The sequence below is a fragment of the Bos mutus genome, chromosome 5 (assembly GCF_027580195.1).
Source record: "Bos mutus isolate GX-2022 chromosome 5, NWIPB_WYAK_1.1, whole genome shotgun sequence".
Classification (NCBI taxonomy): domain Eukaryota; kingdom Metazoa; phylum Chordata; class Mammalia; order Artiodactyla; family Bovidae; genus Bos; species Bos mutus.
In genome coordinates this window covers 75722088-75737999 of record NC_091621.1, presented here as the reverse complement: position 1 = coordinate 75737999, position 15912 = coordinate 75722088, and the positions used below count along the sequence as shown (strand labels likewise).

At 39.3% G+C, this 15912-nt stretch overlaps 1 protein-coding gene across 2 annotated transcripts in view; it reads left to right on the top strand.

Annotated features, from left to right (window-relative positions):
• LOC138987844 (C-type lectin domain family 7 member A-like) overlaps positions 1–7900 on the top strand; it is a 51299-nt gene extending 43399 nt beyond the window's left edge. For both annotated transcript variants that reach the window (XM_070370028.1, XM_070370029.1), the window contains exons 6-8: positions 1176–1315; positions 2169–2275; positions 7217–7900. In XM_070370028.1, the coding sequence (XP_070226129.1) occupies positions 1176–1315; positions 2169–2275; positions 7217–7361 (392 nt within the window). In that variant the 3' untranslated portion in view covers positions 7362–7900. The remainder of the gene's footprint in view (positions 1–1175; positions 1316–2168; positions 2276–7216) is intronic.
• Positions 7901–15912: the final 8012 nt, after the last annotated feature.

Genomic DNA, 15912 nt, shown 5'->3' with positions numbered 1-15912 from the left:
GTTGGAAAGATCTGGAGAAGGAAATGGTCACCCATTCCAGTATTCTTGCCTGGGAAATCCCATGGACAGAGGAGCCTGGCAGGCTCCTTGGGGTTGCATGGGGTTGCAAAAACAGTCGGGTAAGGCTTAAGGGACCAAATAGCAACAACTGTCCTGTGTATCACTTTGCTAACTCAAGTCCCTTGAAACATATCCCAACTCCTGACTTGGTCATATGGGTAAAATTTACCTTGCAAGCAATCCCATCCTATCTCTCAAAGTCATGGATAACCTGAAAATTCAGAGAGCTTCCCTGAAGTTTCTCCAGGTCAACAGTCAATTCAATAAGACTCTTATCTATATCCATCTACTAGTTTTGATTAGCACTCTGGTGGGACTTTAACTCTCTGTGTGTTTTGCTTACCACTAGCAACTAGTTGCTTAAAATATTCTTGCTAGAATATAATTTAGTTACTTTGGTTTTGTCTTCTATGAAAATACTTTAAAGATGCTTTTTTAGTAACTTTATTTTTTGTTCTTACATTTTTCAGATGGTAAAATTTGATGGGTAGGAGAAAGGAGAAATGGATTATTTTCTTTCTTTAAACTAATAATTGCTGTTGTTGTGGTTTAGTTGCTAACTTGTGTCCAACTGTTTGTAACCTCATGGAGTGTAGCCCACTAGGTTCCTCTGTCCATGGGATTTCCCAGGCAAGAATACTGGAGTGGGTTGCCATTTCCTCATCCAGGGGAATCTTCTTGACCCAGGGATCGAACCCATGTCTCTTTTGTCTCCGCATTGGCATGCTAATTCTTTACCATCGACCCACCAAGGAAACCCAAACTAATAGTCACCATACTTTGATGAAGCTAGAGAGTTCCTGGAGGAAAGCATTGTTAGTATTGATACAAAAATTAAATATCAAAAGCAATACAGTTTTTGTGCTCTTAAATATTTCCTACTCTTACATTCATGTCCTGGTGCCCATGGCATCTTGGAGAAAACTTTGCAGAAAAAGAAAAGTACCCTTTCCCTCTGAACGACAGATACGTTATTTTGCATTTTGAGTTAGCAGTGATGTCCTCAGAGCTCATGGAAAGTAGTAAGTCCTGTAGAGCTGGGAAGGATGTCTGGAGCAAAACTTTCCAGGAAGAGAATTAGACTAACTTAAAAACTTTTTTTTTTTTTTTTTAAGAAAAGTACAGGAACAAATGGTCTTGCTGTGAAGAGAAATGCTACTATTTTTCTGACATAGATAAAACCTTCGAAGAGAGTCGGAAATTCTGCACCAACCAGGGCTCTCATCTGCTGAAGATAGAAGATGAAGATGAACAGGTAATGAGTTCTGAAGTTGTAAATTTTTCCCATTTTTTATATGCAAGGAGAAAATTGCTAAAAATTTTTAAAGAACATCTGAAACTCATGTGTTTGTTAAATGACAATAACTTGTCTTTTCAAGTCAAATAGAAAACTTCGTAGTGAATAAAAAGAATCCCTTGTTGGTGGGAATTACAGTGTCTCAATTTTAGTTTTGTCTCAGAAAAACATTAAGCTCTGGTAATGATGCTCTACATCTGCTCTAGGAAGGAAACTGAGGTTTCTGAACAAAAAGGCATCTCTCATGAAACCATTATGGGAGTTGCCCTTTTTTCATGTTTCTCTGTTTTGAAGTCCTTTAATAATAATGGATCTTTTAATATGTTGATACTTTTGGCACATATTGGAGTGGGTAGCCCTTCCCTTCTCCAGGGGATCTTCCCAACCCAGGGATCAAACCCGTGTCTCTTGTGTTTCCTTCCACCAGGGAAGCAGAAGGAATGATTAGACAGTAATAAATAGTCCTAATTGAAAATGTAAAAAAAAGATTTTGGTAAAAATCATAATTGTTTGTCTTCACATTATTTTCTTTTTATTTTGTATGGGGGTATATAGCCAATTAACACACAATGTTGTGGCAGTTTCAGGTGAACAGCAAAGGGACTCAGCCATATATATACATGTATCCACTCTCCCCCAAACTTCTCTCTCATTCAGGCTGCCACATAACATTGAGCGGAGTTCCATGCTCTAGGTCCTTCTTGGTTATCCATTTTAAATATGGCAGTGTGCGTTCACATTATTTTCATTTTTTATTGTTAAAAAAAAAAAGACTAGGGATTAAATTACACATAGGGTTCTTCCTTCACAGAACTTTGTTCAGTCTTTGGTGTCTTATTTTTATTGGATTGGATTATCTCGAAAAGGAAGTGTCAGCCCCTGGATGTGGGAAGATGGTTCTTTGATACAATATAAACTGTAAGTATCCAAAACACTTGAAAGCTTCAGTTTACTTGTTAACTATGGAAATGAATTGCACAGATAAGTTTCATTAAGCAAGATTTTCTGACCTCAAGAGCAATTCTAATTTTAATTTTGTAAAATATCCTTGGCATTACAAAAAACACTGCTGACTTCCATGTTTCTATACTTGTATTCATGCAGTTTCCTCAACCAGTAATACTTTCAGTTAAAATTTGTTTTCTCTTTGAAGTCATTCTTGGTCTCCTGCTTTGAAATTCATTCCCCTTTTATGCTCCTAATTAGCATTTCCTTTTCTTTACCATCTCACATCCAATCTAAAATATTCTGTCTCTGACCTTTTGTTAATCCACAGCACACAACACATAATACTCGATGGTTGCTTCAGTTCAGTTCAGTTACTCAGTCCTGTCCGACTCTTTGTGACCCCATGAATCGCAGCACGCCAGGCCTCCCTGTCCATCACCAACTCCTGGAGTTCACTCAGACTCATGTCCATCGAGTCAGTGATGCCATCCAGCCATCTCATCCTCTGTTGTCCCCTTTTTCTCGTGCCCCCAATCCCTCCCAGCATCAGAGTCTTTTCCAATGAGTCAATTCTTCACATGAGGTGACCAAAGTACTGGAGTTTCAGCTTTAGCATCATTCCTTCCAAAGAACACCCAGGACTGATCTCCTTTAGAATGGACTGGTTAGATCTCCTTGCAGACCAAGGGACTCTTAAGAGTCTTCTCCAACACCACAGTTCAAAAGCATCAATTCTTCGGCACTCAGCCTTCTTCACAGTCCAACTCTCACATCCATACATGACCATTGGAAAAACCATAGCCTTGACTAGACGGACCTTTGTTGGCAAAGTAATGTCTCTGCTTTTCAATATGCTATCTAGGTTAGTCATAACTTTTCTTCCAAGGAGTAAGCATCTTTGAATTTCATGGCTGCAGTCACCATCTGCAGTGATTTTGGAACCTCAAAAAATAAAGTCTGACACTGTTTCCCCATCTATTTCCCATGAAGTGATGGGACCAGATGCCATGATCTTTGTTTTCTGAATGTTGAGCTTTAAGCCAACTTTTTCACTCTCCTCTTTCACCTTCATCAAGAGGCTTTCTAGTTCCCCTTGACTTTCTGGCATAAGGGTGGTGTCATCTGCATATCTGCTGCTACTGCTGCTAAGTTGCTTCAGTCGTGTCTGACTCTGTGCGACCCCATAGACGGTAACCCACCCATCCCTGGGATTCTCCAGGCAAGAACACTGGAGTGGGTTGCCATTTCCTTCTCCAATGCATGAAAGTGAAAAGTGAAAGTGAAGTCGCTCAGTCATGTCCGACTCTTTGCGACCCCATGGACTGCAGCCTACCAGGCTCCTCCGTCCATGGGATTTTCTAGGCAAGAGTACTGGAGTGGGGTGCTGTCGCCTTCTCCCTGCATATCTGAGGTTATTGATATTTCTCCCAGCAATCTTGATTCCAGCTTGTGCTTCTTCCAGCCCAGCGTTTCTCATGATGTACTCTGCATAGAAGTTAAATAAACAGGGTGACAATATACAGCCTTGATGTACTCCTTTTCCTATTTGGAACCAGTCTGTTGTTCCATGTCCAGTTCTAACTGTTGCTTCCTGACCTGCATACAGATTTCTCAAGAGGCAGGTCAGGTGGTCTGGTATTCCCATCTCTTGAAGAATTTTCCACAGTTTATTGTGATCCACACAGTCAAAGGCTTTGGCATAGTCAATAAAGCAGAAATAGATGTTTTTCTGGAACTCTCTTGCTTTTTTGATGATCCAGTGGATGTTGGCAATTTGATCTCTGGTTCCTCTGCCTTTTCTAAAACCAGCTTGGCCATCTGGAAGTTCATGGTTCACATATTGCTGAAGCCTGGCTTGGAGAATTTTGAGCATTACTTTACTAGCATGTGAGATGAGTGCAATTGTGCGGTAGTTTGAGCATTTTTTGGCATTACCTTTCTTTGGGATTGGAATGGAAACTGACCTTTTCCAGTCTTGTGGCCACTGCTGAGTTGTCTAAATTTGCTGGCGTATTGAGTGCAGCACTTTCACAGCATCATCTTTTAGGATTTGAAATAGCTCAACTGGAATTCCATCACCTCCACTAGCCATCCAAGATGGGCAGGTTATGGTGGATGGTTGCTTAACAACTTAAAAATTATCAATATGGATATTAATGAATTTTATAGACATAAATAGAGGGTAGCTGGAAATGTAGGGTTTCAGTGACTAGTTGCTGTTGTTGTTGTTTTAGTAGCTAGGTTGTTGTGACTCTGAGATCCTATAGCTGACACTGTAGCCCTCCAGGCTCCTCTGTCTGTGGGATTTCCCAGGCAAGAATACTGGAGTGACTTGCCATTTCCCCCTCCAAGGGATCTACCCAATCCACATATCAAACCAGTGTCTCCTGCATTGGCAGGCAGATTGTTTATTGCTTAACCACCAGGGAAGCCCTCAATGACTAGTTCCATGGTCTAAATCAAATATCTTCACTGTTTATCTAGATTTCGTCACTGTCTAGCAAAGCCCATTTCATATTACAAATAATACACCATTAAGAAACAATCTGAAAATGAATTGGGTTGGACTCAGTGTGCTATGTTTTTCCCCATTTTTCATGATGTAATTTTCTATGATAATTTTTAAGATTATATACATGCCGCCCCGACAGATACTATTAATAAATAAACTAAAAAAGTCTTAACAACTACAAGTGGCAGAGATGGGCTGAGAACTAGGTCACCTACTTCTGAATTTGGTCCTTTTTACACTACACTAGTATTTAGAGTGCCTTTTATTTGCTGTAATAAAGATTTGTTCCAAATTTGCAGTTAATCACATGAGATGCACTCTTTTATATTTCTGCACATTTGCACATACTATATCCTTTATCTGGATTATCTGTAGTTCCACTCTTCATCTGGTTAAATCCTAATCATTAATTTATTTTATTTTTAGTTGCTTGGTAGCTCAGTCAGTAAGGAATCTGCCTGCAATGCAGGAGACCAGGGTTTGATCCCCAGGTCAGGAAGATGCCCTGGAGAAGGAAATAGCAACCCACTCCAGTATTCTTGCCTGGAAAATCCTATGGACACAGGAGCCTGGTGGGCTACAGTTCATGGGGTCGGAAGAGTTGGACATGACTTATCGACTAAACCACCACCACCATAGTTGCTTTACGATGTGCTGTTAGTTTCTAATGTACAAAGAAGTCAATCAGCAACATATATACATAAATCTCACATAAACACAAATTCTCTCCTTTTTGGATTTCTTTTCCATTTAGGTCACCATAGAGCATTGAGTAGGGTTCCCTGTGCTATACAAAAGGTTCTTATTAGTTACATATTTTATACATAGTAGGAATAGTGTATGTCAGTCCCAACCTCCCCATTCATCCCACCCAGCCCCCTTTCCCCTTTGGTGTCCATATGTTCGTTCTCTACGTCTGTGTCTCTATTTCTACTTTGTAAATAAGATCATCTTTACCAATTTTTCAGATTCCATATATGTGTGTTCAGTTCAGTTCAGTTCAGTCGCTCAGTTGTGTCCGACTCTTTGTGACCCCATAAATCACAGCACGCCAGGCCTCTCTGTCCATCACCAATTCCCGGAGTTCACTCAAACTCACGTCCATCCAGTCAGTGATGCCATCCAGCCATCTCACCCTCTGTTATCCCCTTCTCCTCCTGCACCCAATCCCTTTCAGCATCAGAGTCTTTTCCAATGAGTCAACTCTTCACATGAGGTGGCCAAAGTACTGGAGTTTCAGCTTTAGCATCATTCCCTCCAAAGAAATCTCAGGGCTGATCTCCTTCAGAATGGACTGGTTGGATCTCCTTGCAGTCCAAGGGACTCTCAAGAGTCTTCTCCAACACCACAGTTCAAAAGCATCAATTCTTCAGTGCTTAGCTTTCTTCACAGTCCAACTCTCACATCCATGCATGACCACAGGAAAAACCATAGCCTTGACTAGATGAACCTTTGTTGGCAAAGTAATGTCTCTGCTTTTCAATATGCTATCTAGGTTGGTCATAACTTTTCTTCCAAGGAGTAAGCATCTTTGAATTTCATGGCTGCAGTCATCATCTGTAGTGATTTTGGAGCCCCCCAAAATAAAGTCTGACACGGTTTCCACTGTTTCCCCATCTATTTCCCATGAAGTGATGGGACCAGATGCCATGATCTTCATTTTCTGAATGTTGAGTTTTAAGCCAACTTTTTCACTCTCCTCTTTCACCTTCATGTACAATATATATACGTGTTGTTTTTCTTTCTGACTTTCTTCATTCTGTATGACAGTCTCTAGGTCTATTCATGTCTCTGCAAATGACCTGATTTCATTCTTTTTTATAGCTGAGTAATATTCTATGGAATATATGTACTGTATCTTGTTTATACATTTCTCTGTTGATGGACATTTAGGTTATTTCCACATCCTGCCTACTGTAAATAATGCTGCAATGAACATTGGGTGCATGCATCTTTTTGAATTATGTTTTTTTTGGGGTCACTAATTTATGAGATAAGTATATCAGTTATTTATTTGTGCGTGCATTGATTTAATCATTCATAAAGTATGCATCACATTCTATGCAGGGATTCAGTCAGCTAAAATCTTCCCACATCAAAACTGTGTTTCTTGGCAAACTCTTTCCCCCTTGTCTGAGTTAGAAGCCACTCTTCTGTGCCAAATAAATGCATCTTTCCCTCTCTTTGTGTAAACTCCTTGAGGACAGAAATAGATTTACTCTGTATCTACATTCCAGAATCTTGGTAATATGATAATATTTTAGAAATGTTTGTTAAGTGAATAAATAGAGAGATAACTAAACATATAACTCCCTTCTTGTCTATAGTAGTATATCTACTGGAAATATGATTTATGTCTGAATATTAGACTCAATTTTTATTTTTCCCCTCTTTAACAGAAATCTGTTGAATTCAAAAATAAACAACAACTGTGCATATGTCACAGCAACCAAAGTAGCTGCCACAGTGTGCACCAGGCAGTTTTTCTTTATTTGTGAGAAGAATTATGCTAGTGTTGATCTCAAACTATCAGAAGATAAATGAAGTAGTCGACATTCTGGTGCATCCGTCTGTTACCTGCAAGATGCAAGTAAATGTTGTGTTCCTGACACTGGCTGTTTGTTAATTGCATATGTAAGATAACTTGTAAATTTGATATAGATGCTTTAAATGTTGGAGATTCATTTGCATGGGGAGGGGGGTTGACAAGCACCTTCTTTGACTTGATTTCAAGTGGAATTAATTTTGATGGAAAGATGAAGATTTAACTCAGAAACTATTAGTAATATTCTTTTCCCCTCTATTTTGGCTGAATTTTCCTGCAACATATGGTATCCCTCATATATATTGTGAAGAAATAGGCCATACACTGAGCTATTTTTTAACTGATGTTCAGGAAATCAAGATGAAACATGATATGACTATGTACATCCATTTTTATTTTTCTGAGAAGTATATTTGTACTTTCAGAGAGGATGAGTTATTTCTGCACTTCCACTTTATCACTTTTAAAATTGAAGATTTTTACAATTAATGTAAGAATTCATAGTTGAAAAATAAAAAATATATATATAAAAAAATAGAAGCACATTGAATAAAAACTGATTCCATAATCCTTTCTCCTGATTTTTTGCCTTTCCAGTTACACTGTTAACATTTGGATTCTATCTTTCCAGACAGTTTGGCTAACGTTTTGCTGTAGATACTGTTGCATGAAACTTTATTACATATACATCTCCGTGAATGTATTTGAATATTCTATAAAGTAGAAATAGAGAAGAAAAACTTCCATGTCAAATAGTATGCATCTTATAAATCCTTAAGTATAGATACTTTCTGCAAAAGCTTTTAATTAGTAGCCACATATACAATACATGTATACATTTCTTCAAACCCTTACTAATATATTACATTATCAATTTTTAATAGGCACAAATGTTCTTTTATTGTTTTAACTAATACTTCCACATTATCTGTGAGACAGAGCACCTGTTCTGTTACTTATTTGTCAATTATTCCATGCGTGGCTATTTTATTTTCTTTATTCATTGATTTTCTATTTGTTTGTCTTCCTCCTTTTCTTTACTGATTATAGAAAGTAATTATAGATTACTGATTATAGAAAGTACTGATTATGTCTTTTTGTATTTTCACTTGGTATATTTTCATTACCTTTCAACTTAGTTTTTCATGATTTTTATCTTATGTATAATATATAAGACAATATTTTTCTTTTTATTATTTTATTTTCTTTTTCTTTTTTTATTAATTTAGTTAATTAATTTATTTTACTTTACAATATTGTATTGGTTCTGCCATACATTCACTTGAATCTGCCATGAATGTACATGTGTTCCCCATCCTGAACCCCCTCCCACCTCCCTCCCCATCCCATCCCTCTGGGTCATCCCAGTGCACCAGCCCTGAGCACCCTGTATCATGCATCAAACCTGGACTGGTGATTTGTTTCACATATGATATTTTACATGTTTCAATGCCATTCTCCCATATCATCCTGCCCTCACCCTCTCCCAGAGTCCAAAAGACTGTTCAGTACATCTGTGTCTCTTTTGCTGTCTCACATACAGTGTTATCATTACCTTCTTTCTAAATTCCATATATACACATTGGTATACTGTATTGGTGCTTTTTTTTCTGGCTTACTTCACTCTGTATAATAGGCTGTAGTTTCATCCACTTCATTAGAACTGATTCAAATGTATTCTTTTTAACGGCTGAGTAATATTCCATTGTGTATATGTACCACAGCTTTCTTATCCATTCATCTGCTGATGGACATCTAGAACACTTTCTAACACCATACACAAAAATAAACTCAAAATGGATTAAAGATCTAAACGTAAGACCAGAAACTATTAAACTCCTAGAGGAAAACATAAGCAAAACACTCTGACATAAACCACAGCAGGATCCTCTATGGCCCACCTCCCAGAATATTGGAAATAAAAGCAAAAATAAACAAATGGGACCTAATTAACCTTAAAAGCTTCTGCACAACAAAGGAAACTATAAGCAAGGTGGAAAGACAGCCTTCAGAATGGGAGAAAATAATAGCAAATGAAGCAAAGGACAGAGAATTTATCTCAGAAATAGTGGGCCAAAGAACTAAACAGACATCCCTCCAAAGAAGACACATAGAAGGCTAACAAACACATGAAAGATGCTCAACATCACTCATTATCAGAGAAATGCAAATCAAAACCACAATGAGGTACCGTTTCACGCCAGTCAGAATGGCTGCTATCCAAAAGTCTACAGGCAATAAATGCTGGAGAGGGTGTGGAGAAAAGGGAACCCTCTTACACCGTTGGTGGGAATGTAAACTAGTACAGCCACTATGGAGAACAGTGTGGAGATTCCTTAAAAAGCTGAAAACAGATCTTCCATATGACCCAGCAATCCCACTGCTGGGCATACACATTGAGGAAACCAGAATCGAAAGAGACATGTGTACCCCAATGTTCATCGCAGCACTGTTTATAATAGCCAGGACATGGAAGCAACCTAGATGTCCATCAGCAGATGAATGGATAAGAAAGCTGTGATACATATACACAATGAAATATTTTTCTTTATCACACTTAGGAGTCACGCTTCACTTAAGGAGGCCTTTTCTCTCTAAAATTTAAAATAATGTTTATCTTTATATTATTTTAGGGAACTTTTAATTTCTGGAATAGGTGAAGGTTTCTATGAACTGAAGTAAACAGTTACTTGAATTTTAATGAACATTAAATTTATTGAAGCACTTGTCTCTGGGAAAACTAGTATATCAAACTGAAAATTTAGTGTATAGAACTCAAACATTTTTTCTTTATTTTTGAACTTTTTATTTTATAGTGAAGTGTAGCCAATTAACAATGTGACAATTTCAGGTGGACAGCAAAGGGACTCAGCCACACATATAAGTGTATCCAGTTCAGTTCAATTCAGTCACTCAGTCATGTCCGACTCTTTGCGATCCCATGGACTGCAGCACATCAGGCCTCCCTGTCAATCACCAATGCCTGGAGTTTACTCAAACTCATCTCTATTGAGTCGGTGATGCCATCTAGCCATCTCATCCTCTGTCATCCCCTTCTCCTCCTGCCCTCAATCTTTCCCAGCATCAGGGTCTTTTCCAATGAGTCAGCTCTTCCCATCAGGTGGCCAAAGTATTGGAGCTCCAGCTTTAACATCATTCCTTCCAATGAACGCCCAGGACTGATCTCCTTTAGAATGGACTGGTTGGATCTCCTTGCAGTCCAAGGGACTCTAAAGAGCCTTCTCCAACACTACAGTTCAAAAGCATCAATTCTTTGGTGCTCAGCTTTCTTTACAGTCTAACTCTCACATCCATACATGACCACAGGAAAAACCATAGCCTTGACTGGACGGACCTTTGTTGGTAAAGTAATGTCTCTGCTTTTCAATATGCTATCTAGATTGGTCATAACTTTCCTTCCAAGGAGTAAGCGTCTTTTAATTTCATGGCTGCAGTTACCATCTGTACTGATTTTGGAGCCACCCCACCCCCTCCCCCCCCCCAAAAAAAATAAAGTCTGACACTGTTTCCACTGTTTCCCCATCTATTTCCCACGAAGTGATGGGACCAGATGCCACGATCTTCATTTTCTGAATGTTGAGCTTTAAGCCAACTTTTTCACTCTCCACTCTCACTTTCATCAAGAGGCTTTCTAGTTCCTCTTCTCTTTCTGCCATAAGGGTGGTGTCATCTGCATATCTGAGGTTATTGATATTTCTCCCGGCAATCTTGATTTCAGCTTGTGTTTCTTCCAGCCCAGCGTTTCTCATGATGTACTCTGCATATAAGTTAAATAAGCAGGGTGATAATATACAGCCTTGACGAACTCCTTTTCCTATTTGGAACCAGTCTGTTGTTCCATGTCCAGTTCTAACTGTTGCTTCCTGACCTGCATACAGATTTCTCAAGAGGCAGATCAGGTGGTCTGGTATTCCCATCTCTTTCAGAATTTTTCACAGTTTATTGTGATCCACACAGTCAAAGGCTTTGGCATAGTCAATAAAGCAGAAATAGATGTTTTTCTGGAACTCTCTTGCTTTTTTGATGATCCAGTGGATGTTGGCAATTTGATCTCTGGTTCCTCTGCCTTTTCTAAAACCAGCTTGAACATCAGGAAGTTCACGGTTCACGTATTGCTAAAGTCTGGCTTGAAGAATTTTGAGTATTACTTTACTAGCATGTGAGATGAGTGCAATTGTGCAGTAGTTTGAGCATTCTTTGGCATTGCCTTTCTTTGGGATTGGAATGAACACTGACCTTTTACAGTCCTGTAGCCACTGCTGAGTTTTCCCAATTTGCTGGCATATTGAATGCAGCACTTTCACAGCATCATCTTTCAGGATTTGAAATAGCTCAACTGGAATTCCATCACCTCCACTAGCTTTGTTTGTAGTGATGCTTTCTAAAGCCCACTTGACTTCACATTCCAGGATGTCTGGCTCTAGGTCAGTGATCACACCATCGTGATTATCTGGGTTGTGAAGATCTTTTTTGTACAGTTCTTCTGTGTATTCTTGCCACCTCTTCTTAATATCTTCTGCTTCTGTTAGGTCCATACCATTTCTGTCCTTTATCGAGCCCATCTTTGCATGAAATGTTCCCTTGGTATCTCTGATTTTCTTGAAGAGATCTCTAGTCTTTCCCATTCTGTTGTTTTCCCCTATTTCTTTGCATTGATCACTGAGGAAGGCTTTCTTATCAACTCCTGTTTAGTTCTGCCTAATTTGGGCGTCTAAACAACAAAAATATCGGAAGGACTGATGCTGAAGCTGAATGTCCAATACTTTGGCCACCTGTGCAAAGAGCTGACTCATTGGAAAAGACCCTGATGCTGGGAAAGTTGAGGGCAGGAGGAGAAGGGGATGACAGAGGATGAGATGGTTGGATATGAGTTTGAGTGAACTCCAGGAGTTGGTGTTGGACAAGGAAGCCTGGCGTGCTGCAGTCCATGGGATTGCAAAGAATCGGACATGACTCAGTGAGTGAACAACAACAAACAAGATGTGCAGGCCTAATCTGCTGTCTCTCTCAGATTGCATAGTCCCCCTACTGTTGAATACAGTCCCCAGGCCCACCCAACCAGTAAATGTAACCATAGCATCTGGGAAGTTGTGTAGTTCAAGCGCTAGTCTGCCTACAGTGGGGATTGAGGAACCAATCCAGCCAGTAGAGCTGAGCTAATGGCCCTGTCTGACCAGAATGATTAGTGCAAAATTCCGCCTTGTTTGTTTGGGTCTCCAGCTGACCAGCTGACCCTTTCATTGAGCCTGATTTGTCACCCTGCTTGAACAGGAAAGTGGGTTTGTGGCTGCACGTATTTCAAAGAGTAGCTTTGAGTCCCACTCAACAATGCCTGACCAAAGCATCCAGGAGTCCGCATAACCCACCCTACAGCCTGGTTTGAAGTAAATGCCCGAGCATAGAGCACAGCCCATCTGAGCTGAGCAGCTCTGCCCATTTGCTTCATCTGTCAGGGGAGCCCAGTCAACAGTCCTTCCCAATTTGGGTCCCCAGCCAAGAAGCTGTACCAGCATAGAAACTGTTTTTCTGTGCCTCTGACTGGATTGGAAACAGATTCAAAGATGGTCTATGGCTGAAGATAGCCTCTAGCTCCATCCAACCCAGAAGCCTAATCAGAACATCTGGCAACCAGTATAGCTTATCTCATAGCCCATCTTATGATAACACTTAAGCAGAAAGCCTAGGCAGTGCTTCTGCCCACATGCAAAGCTGAGTCAGTGACCCCATCTGGCTAAGGAGTTTGGTGGGCAGCTCTACCAGATGTAGGTACCCAGTTATTGAGGTGCAATGCTATGGTCTTCAATTCAGGCCCTGCCCAGGGAGGCAAGCAAGTTTACAGACCTGCCCAGCAGCTGAGTAGAACACATAATCCCACTCAACTAGGAAGTCTGAACAGAGTGTCTGAGCATTCACAGAGCCCATCTTACAATTGCCCGGCCAAAAAATTAAGGTAGTAGTCCTATTCAACTGCTCTCAGCCACTGGAATCATGCAACCTCAGAGCTCAGGGAATGCCCTTGCCCAAATAGAAACCCCAGTGGCAAGCCTTGCCTGACTAAGAATGCTCTCAGCTGACCCATCCAGAACCCCAAGCTGAGCTGACTGATGTAGGATGATCTCTTCCAAATGAAACATATAAAGTCTGGATGAGAAGATGGCTTACTCAAGTGTGCAGATACCAAGGATAATGGATGATAAAGAATCAGGTAAACAGGACATCAATAAGGGAAACTAGTATAGCTCCAATAACTGACCCCAAAGAAATTAAGATCTATGAACCATCTAACAAAGAATTAAAAAATAATCCACTTGAAGAAATTTTGTGGCCTATAATACATGGATGGACAACTGGCAAAATTAGGAAAATTGCATTAAAAAAACAAAAACAAAAACAAGAACTTCAAAAGATAAATTGAACTCATTAAAAAGAAGAATTTAATAATACAATGACTAATCTGAAGAAATCAATAAAGAACTTCAACTTCACTTGAAAAAACAACCAATAGAAAATAATCAGTAAACTGAAAGATAGGTCATTTGAAATTATCCAGTCAGAGAAGCAAAAATAAAGTATAAGGAGTAAAGAAAGCCTATGGGGCTTTTGATTCCTAGATGGCTCAGTGGTAAAGAATTGCTTGCAATGCAGGAGACACAAGTTTGACCCCAGGGTCAGGAAGATCCCCTGGAGAAGGAAATGGCAACCCACTCCAATATTCTTGCCTGGGAAATCCCATGGACAGAGAAGCTTGGCAGCCTACAGTCCGTGGAATCTCAAAAGAGTCAGAGAGTACTTAGCAACTGAATAACAACAACAAAAACAAGAAGACACATTATAAATAAATTGCCAAAAGTTGAAGATGAAGAAAGAATTTTGAAGGAAATCAAAAGAAAAGCAACTCATCACGTGAAGGAAAACTCCCACAAGACAACAGGTGGATTTCTCAAAAGAAATTTTACATAACATGAGAGACTGGGATGACATTCAAACTGTTGAAATAAAAACTGTCAAGGATACTGTACCTGGCAAAGCTGTCCTCCAGAAATGAGGGAGAGATAAAGACTTTCCTGAACAAAGAAAATCTGAAGGAATTCTTCATTTCTTTTTTTTTTTTAATATACTGACATGCCTTGTGTTTATCTTTTTTTTAAATTTTATTTTATTTTTAAACTTTACATAATTGTATTAGTTTTGCCAAATATCAAAATGAATCTGCCACAGGTTATACATGTGTTCCCCATCCTGAACCCTCCTCCCTCCTCCCTCCCCATACCATCCCTCTGGGTCATCCCAGTGCACTAGCCCCAAGCATCCAGTATCATGCATCGAACCTGGACTGGCAACTCGTTTCCTACATGATATTATACATGTTTCAATGCCCTTCTTCCAAATCTTCCCACCCTTTCCCTCTCCAACAGAGTCCATAAGACTGTTCTATACATCAGTGTCTCTTTTGCTGTCTTGTACACAGGGTTATTGTTACCATCTTTCTAAATTCCATATATATGCATTAGTATACTGTATTAAGGAATTCTTCATTTCTTGACTTGCATTAAGAGAAATCCTAAAGGAGGTTCTTCAAAAAAAAAAAAAAAAAAAAAAAAGGAGGTTCTTCAAGAAGAAACAAAAGGTGTCTCCAGCTTCACCAGGGTCTTCCTAATGCCTCTGTTCCAACTTAGAAAATTTCATTCTTGCCCTGTTCATGCCCTCATTTTAAAGGTAGGCACCCTTTGAGGTTGACAATTCAATTTGTATTGCAATTCAGCTAGAAGCAGGTTGAAATTCTAAATTTAGTTTTTAGTGATTTCAGCTCTACAGGAGATATGGGTCTCCTTCAGGGCTCACATAGAGGCGTTCACGTTATTGATGTGATGCTTAAGTGACAGCACTGTTTTATATTCCCTCCAACAGTGCACAAGGATTCCAATTTTTCCACATCCTTGTCAATGTTTACTATTAATATTTTATTTTTTTTTTAATAGATAAAGCAGAAAAATTGCCAGCAGAAGCATTAACTGGAGAAGGCAAATAAAGACCTCAATCTTTTGTTATTAAAGACAAAACTGTAAGCAGAAATGCTCCCAAATAATTTAAATTTTGGTGTATCAATATATTAGTTATCTCTTTGCCCTTTCATACTGTTCATGGGGGTGCCTTTGGCCACCTGATGCAAAGAGCCGGCTGACTGGGAAAGACCCTGATGCTGGGAAAGGTTGAGGGCAAGAGGGGAAGGGGGCGACAAAGGATGAGATGGTTGGATGACATCACCAACTCAATGGACATGAGTTTGAGTAAACTTTAGGAGATGGTGAAGGACGGAGAAGTCTGGCCTGTTACAGTTCATGGGATTGCAAAAAGCTGGACATGACCGAACAATAACGACCAACAACACGTTATTAAACAAAAATGACATATGTAGACATTTTAAAGGTCTGAAATAAAGCAAATTATCTCCCTTCATCTCTTTTATTTTTTGTCACATACATTCCTGTTTATTTGCTAGTTAACTCATTTTTCTCTTTTCCTTACATT